The sequence below is a fragment of the Dipteris shenzhenensis genome, chromosome 11 (assembly GCF_047967505.1).
Source record: "Dipteris shenzhenensis isolate YYH24624 ecotype China chromosome 11, Dip_SZ_1.0, whole genome shotgun sequence".
Classification (NCBI taxonomy): domain Eukaryota; kingdom Viridiplantae; phylum Streptophyta; class Polypodiopsida; order Gleicheniales; family Dipteridaceae; genus Dipteris; species Dipteris shenzhenensis.
In genome coordinates this window covers 13,406,147-13,412,882 of record NC_141606.1, presented here as the reverse complement: position 1 = coordinate 13,412,882, position 6,736 = coordinate 13,406,147, and the positions used below count along the sequence as shown (strand labels likewise).

The 6,736-nt window shown below is 45.7% G+C and overlaps 1 protein-coding gene across 7 annotated transcripts; it reads right to left on the bottom strand.

Moving 5' to 3' along the window:
- Nucleotides 1-1,126: 1,126 nt before the first annotated feature.
- Nucleotides 1,127-5,802, bottom strand: LOC147896631 (pentatricopeptide repeat-containing protein At2g39620-like). Of its 7 annotated transcripts, XM_087381351.1 has the most exons (4): nucleotides 5,377-5,802; nucleotides 5,092-5,236; nucleotides 4,827-4,875; nucleotides 1,127-4,740 (listed from the first exon to the last, which is right to left on the bottom strand). In XM_087381351.1, exon 4 carries the CDS (start codon nucleotides 4,503-4,505, stop codon nucleotides 1,263-1,265), a length of 3,243 nt encoding a protein of 1,080 aa, XP_087237477.1. In that variant the 5' UTR covers nucleotides 4,506-4,740; nucleotides 4,827-4,875; nucleotides 5,092-5,236; nucleotides 5,377-5,802; the 3' UTR covers nucleotides 1,127-1,262. The 7 variants fall into 7 exon arrangements, with proteins under 7 accessions (XP_087237477.1, XP_087237475.1, XP_087237476.1 ...); XM_087381349.1 differs by having other exon boundaries at nucleotides 4,827-5,236; XM_087381350.1 differs by having other exon boundaries at nucleotides 1,127-4,701; nucleotides 4,827-5,236.
- Between the last annotated feature and the right edge of the window lie 934 nt (nucleotides 5,803-6,736).

Below are 6,736 nucleotides of genomic sequence, written 5' to 3'. Positions count from 1 at the left end.
ATGACTGAGAGTGTATCCAATCGTAAATCAAATTTTTGTTGTTCTAAAGGAAAATTTTAAGCTATTGGGGCTTCTGCACCCACGTACGAATCTCTCTCTCTCTCTCTCTCTCTCTCTCTCTCTCTATATATATATATATATGCTATTGGGGCTTCTGCACCCGCATATGAATCTCTCTCTCTCTCTCTCTCTCTCTCAAAACATACACGTGCGCACTTTGGAGCGACCGTGGCTGTGGTGTGCTTGTGTCCACGTTCGCGTGGTCTTCCCATTCATTCAAATACCCAACACGATTTGTAGAGAAACAAACATTGCACCAAACCTGCTTTTAGCAATAGATTCACGATAACACAACTCGTGATTTTCTCTAGGATTCATTGTACAAGGAACTGTTTCACAAAATCATGCTTGGAAAATCAAGAGTGCCCCTTGGATATTATACACCGCCAATCAGAAAACTCCATTTCCTTACACATGGTTGGTACAAAATCAATTGTGAAACCTCTAGGGTACCTAAAAATTTCCAGATAAAAGGGATACTAACTATTATTACAAACAAACTTCCATTCCTTGAAGACATGAAATTCATTTGAACTTATGATAATATAATTCTCACGCTATTAAACCTATTAATTAATCTATCTACCGCGCTCTGCTACCCCCTTTTGCCAATTAACCTGGCTGTCATCCTCAGCCAGCCGCTCTCCCCCCTCAGCCGATCTCCCTCCTCACCGCTCCTTCCCACTCCACTCTCTCCCCTTTCCTCTTCTCCCTCTTCACCACTCCTCCCTCCTGCTCTCTTCCCCCTGCGCCCCTTCTTCTATTTGTGTTGGGAGGGCTTCACAGCCCCCCTCCCTGTATGTTGCCCCCCCTTCCCTTCTTATATGCTGTTGCAGAAGCTTCTAGATTTGGTGGCTTCTCGAAGAAGCCACCGTCACATCAATCACCTTAGATTAATTTTGCCATCACTCCCCTGCCTTAGGTTAATTTCTCCATCCCTGCACGCAATAATACCACCCCCCCACGCTAAGACTAATTAATTGATTTTCCGATTAATTCTCGCTGGGGGGTCCTATTCGTTGCCTTTCTTTAATAATTGTAGTGGCAGGATAATAGCCCTGGATCTCCGTTGGATTATGGATTTCATTGCCTACATACACCATGTTTCTTTGCATCAAGAGATGTCTTCTGACACTCCAGGAAGATTTGAGAGAGACTCTTCATCCCTCGTTTTGGGAAAAAGAAATTGCATATAGATATTTTTACATTTGATGCGCCCTCAAGTAGGCAACTCCTACTCTGTCCCAGCTTCTTCCACACTCATTTGTCATTCTCATTGCCTTGAACTTCTTCTCTTCCTCCTGCATTTGAGCATCCGCATAGATGTTAAACATCAAGATATAAGCTGCAGCATCCTTTTCATCTAATTGCACTGCATATTCAAAGGCCACCCTTGCAAGCTCCACGTTTATGCACTTTCGACAAGCACTCAACACAGTATGCCACACTACAAGACTCGGATGGAAAGGCATCTTCCTCACTATGGTTACTGCCAGATCCAGTTGGCCTGCACGGCAAAGGAGATCAACCATGCACGTGTGGTGCTCAATGTTTGGAATGATGCCATGCTCTTTGCTCATGGCCTCAAAGTACTGCTGGCCCTTATCCACTAGACCCGTATGACTGCATACAGTCAGAACTATAAGAAATGTGACACCACCTGGCTTTATGCCTTCAGTCATTCTCTCAAGCATTTGGAAAACAATCGCACTCTCTCCTAGCTGGGCATATCCTGCCATAAGTGCATTCCACGAGACCTCATCTCGAATTGGAAGCTTGCCAAAAGCTTCCTGTGCATCTGCAAGCGATCCACATTTGGCATACATATCAACCAAGGTGTTGCCAACGAAAGGATCTCTTTCCAACCCCATTCTGACAATCTTAGCATGTATTTCTCGACCCTTGTCTATGGCCCCTAAGCTGCCACAAGCTTTCAAGCCACAAACAAACATGACAGGATCCAGAGGAACACATTCCACTTGAATCTGTTCAAAACAGTCCAGCGCTTTCTCAATAAGACCATGTTCTGCATATCCTGCAACCAGTACAGTCCATGAGACTACGTCTCGAATTGGCAACTTGTCAAATACATCCTGGGCTTTTGCAAGCCAGCCACATTTAGCATACGTATCAACCAGCGTGTTGCCAACAAAAAGATCTCTTTCCAACCCCTTTCTGGCAATCTCAGTGTGTGTTTCTTGGACCTTGTCTATGGCTCCTATGCTGCCACATGCTTTCAAGCTGCACACAAATGTCAAAGCATCTGGGCAGACACCCTCCAGTCGCATCTGTTCAAAACAGTTCACCGCTTCCTCACCAAGCCCATAATCAGCATATGCTGAAATAAGTGCAGTCCATGAAACTACATCTCGAACTGGCAGCTTATCAAACACGCCTCCTGCTTCTGCAAAGAGGCCACATCTTGCATACATGTCCACCAAGGTATTGCCAACAAAAAGATCTTGTTCCAGCCCCTTCCTGGCAATCTCATTGTGTATTTCTCGGCCCTTCTCTATAGCTCCTATGCTGTTACAAGCTTTCAAGCTGCAAACATATGTGGAAGCATTTGGAGAGAAGCCCTCCAATTGCATCTGTTTGAAACAGTTCAGTGCGTCCTCACCAAGACCTTGCTCGGCATATCCTGAGATTAGTACATTCCACGAGACCTCATCTCGAACTGCAAGCTTGTCAAACACTTCCTGTGCTCCTGCAAGTGAGCCACATTTGGCATACATATTCACCAAGGTGTTCCCAACAGCAATACCTCTTTCCAACCCTTTTCTGGCAATATTAGTGTGTATTTCTCGTCCCTTATCTATGGCTTCAATACTGCCACAAGCTTTCAAGCTGCAAACAAAAGTGACAGCACTTGAAGCAACACCCTCCAGTTGCATCTGTTCAAAACAGTTCAGTGCTACCTTACCAAGACCCTGCTCTGCGTATCCTGTGATAAGTGCATTCCACAAGACTTCATTTCGAACTGGAATCTTGTCGAACACATCCTGAGCTTTTGCTAGCGAGCCACACTTGGCATACGTATCTACAAGTGTGGTGCCAACCAAAAGATTTCTTTCCAGCCCCTTTCTGGCAACCTCAGCATGTATTTCTCCACCCTTGTCTATGGCTCCTATACTCCCACAAGCTTTCAAGCTGCAAACCAATGTGACAGCACTTACAGACATACCCTCCAGTTGCATCTGTTTGAAAAAGGTCAGCGCCTCCCCACCACAACCATGCTCTGCATATCCTGAAATGAGTGTGCTCCATGAGACTTCATCTCGATGTGGAAGCTTGTGAAACACTTCCTGTGCTTCTGCAAACCAGGCAAATTTTGCATACATACCAACCAAGGTGTTGCCAACCAAAAGATCCCTTTCTAATCCCCTTCTGGCAATCTCACCATGTATTTCTCTTCCCTTGCCTATGTCACCTATGCTGCCACAAGCTTTTAAGCTGCAAACAAATGTAAAAGTGTCTAGAGAGATGCCCTTCTGTTGCATCTGTTTGAAACAGTTCAAAGCTTCCTCGCCAAGCCTGTGCTCAGCATATCCTGCAATTAGTATGTTCCACGAGACTACATCTTGAACTGGCAGCTTGTCAAACACTTCCCGTGCTTCTGCAAGAGAGCCAAATTTAGCATACATATCCATCAATGTGTTGCAAACAAAAATATGTATTTCCAAACCCTTTCGGGCTACCTCAGCATGTATGTCTCGGCCCTTGTCTATGGTTTCTCTGCTGCCACAAGCTTTCAAGCTACAAACAAATGTGACAGCATTTGGAGAGACACCTTCCACTTGCATCTGTTCGAAACAGTTGAGCGCTTCCTCAGCAACGCCATGCTCAGCATATCCTGCAATTAGTGCATTCCACAACACACAGTCTCGAGCTGGCAGCTTGTCAAACACTACCCGTGCTTTTGCAAGCAAGTCGCATTTGGCATACATGTCCACCAAAGTGCTGCCAACAAATAGATCTCTTTCCAACCCCTTTCTAGCAACCTCAGCATGTATTTCTCGGCCTCTTTCTGCATCTTGCAGCCTAGCACAAGCCTTCAGTAGGGCCACAAATGTATACTCGCTAGGTTGTACAAAATCCTCTTGCATCTGCTCGTACAGGTTAAAAGCATGCTGTGATTCCCCACATTCTATACATCCCATGATAAGAGAAGTCCAAGAATGCACATTTCGGTCAACCAACCTGTTAAAAACCTGCTGAGCATCCCACATGCTTCCAACTTGCACCAACATTGGAACAAGGTAGTTCCCAAGAGATCTATGATCTTCCAGCCCACTTTTGTGCATGTATGCATGCAAGCGCTTGGCAAAGGCTACATTCTTCTCCTTTCTGCACTTATGCAAGATGAATGTAAGGTTGTCGAATGAAGGCAGTTGGGGCATCCGTTCCAAAGTTGTGAGTACCTCCTCCAAGTGTCTCACAGCCATCCTGCTCTCGCAGTTCTGGTGCTTTAAGCACGCTCACCTGCACTTCGGCCTTGTCAAAATCCTCCCCCAAGCCACGATATTCAGAGTTTGACCAGGCCACACCCGTGGATGCCTTGGTCCTGTGCATTTCTTTGCTCATAAACTCCTTTCTTTTGAGCATGTCCTTAAAGCGGCTTAGACTGTACCTGCCAGTTGACTATCTATAGCGACTCCTTGGTACCCTTATGATTGAAATCTGCAGAGCTTGGGTAGGTTTCATAAGACTCATCAAAATGCCTTTTCACCTGTGCAAATTATCAGTTCAGACTGTCTCACACTTACTTTTGCTGTGATGGTTGTCCATCTTACTCTCCCACCACTGGGGGGATCCCTGAAGCATTGGTTCCATAAGCGTTCGGTAGGTGAGCCAACTGCGAACAATGAAAAGCAATTGCCAGAACTGCTGCACTCTCGGTAACAGTTAGAACAGCATTCCAAGTTTACCATTTCCGCCACTTAAAACATAGAAGTTATTTGGGTCTATAACTACCCAACACACATAAACTTCAATCGTTGCAAATACGCTCAAGAAGGGCACCGGCACTACCTGAACACGAACACTCTTCCACCGCCTCTCCACTGGCTTCCTGCCTCCCCCATGGAGTCTCGGGGGAAGCAATGGGTGATGTAGGGCTTGAAAGCCTGAGCAGGGAGTGTGGGTCTCCGCTCCACGCAAATAGACGACGATAATGCTGCATCGTTTCATTGCGGTTGCGTTAGAGATGATTCCTGGAGCTCAGACAGGGAACATAGATGTTCATTTCAAAAATTTGAGTGTCCCCCAAGGCCTCAACTGAACGCAACAAGCCCCGGCAGGGACACAAAAACTCACCATCGTGTGAAGAAGCTATGTTAGACATGCTGATGCAAGAGCGAATGGGAGGAGGTAACAAAACAGAACCAAAAGCCATGAACATGAATTCTTTGCTAGAGGAGGAAGCATATAAATAAAAGAGTTAGAGAGGAAGAAGCTAGGCATAACTATTCTCTTAGGGCCTGTTTCCACGCGGCTCCGCGTGGACAACCACATAGGAGCAGGTTTTGGAAAGAGCAGAGTCCACAAGAGGCCTGCATCTTTGAAGCGTGAGGGCAGCACGTACGGTTCCGTCGCACAGGTCGTGGCATTTGTGGCGTGTGATCCGGCCAGTAGATGAAGTTTGAACCACACGTATTTCGTGTGCTGCCCAAATCTGGTCGATCGTTGGCTGTTTGATTCATCTTATAAGTTCCCATGAAGTGTTGAAGTGTATTCAGGCTATGGCTAGGTTTATTATAGAAAATGTTGAAGTTGCTAACAATCTAAGTGCAGATGTTGTGTTTCACCTGAAGAATTAGTTGGTGTAGTCCGTTGACAAGAACATTAACATTGGCTTTAGGTGATTTGTAAACGTTGATGATTGTGATGTCATTGAAGTCTAAGTTATTGAATGTGGTTAGCAAACATTCAACATCTTGTTTGTCGAAGAATTCTTTTTGCACGAGCACATTGCTCTTTTTGTAGTAGGTGCCTATGCCAAGGCCTTTTGTGCCACATACTTGGTGGTAGCCCGTAGTGCAAGTTGTGTTCAACACTTTTGTATGGAGCTCTTGCAAGCACAGAATAGTTGCAGTGAGTATACTGTTGCTAGACGTTATGTCTATCTTGGGTGCATAGAATGACCTCGTCTTTAGTGATTGCAAGGAGAAAGTGCTTATCGCCCAGTGAGCTGAAGTCTAGTTGTTGTCACGCCATGCACGCGTGTTCCGGAGGCACTCGATCTCTTGCAAAACTGAGTGATCAAGTTTGAAGTTCCTTTGCTCTAGAGGTCGCAAACATGTACAGGTTTGTCGGGTCGCGCACGCGTGAGAGTGCTATGTAGACAAGACCGTGTGCCTTTATCCCCGAAGGGTCAAATGCGAGACAATCCATTGAGAGCCCTTGAGCACGATGTATTATTCTTGCAGCAACTAGCTGCATTGGGAATTGGTGCCTGCAAACAGTGTTGAGCTAGTTTTTGCCTATTTGAAATTCGCGTGCTATTTGCAAGATTGGGGTCCATGACATTGGAGTTCCTTCTTTGTAGAGGAAAGACTGAGCCAATCGTGTTCGTTTGCCTATTTTTGGATTAGTGAACTCAACCTAGACAACTGGTGGGCTGTAGTCCATTCGTGCGTCCTTGAAGATAGTGCCTGCTCCATTAATAAGCCCGTCT

Excerpts from the sequence above, each read along its gene's own strand:
- LOC147896631 (XM_087381345.1), bottom strand. The coding sequence starts at position 4,505 with ATGGCTGTGAGACACTTGGAGGAGGTACTCACAACTTTGGAACGGATG.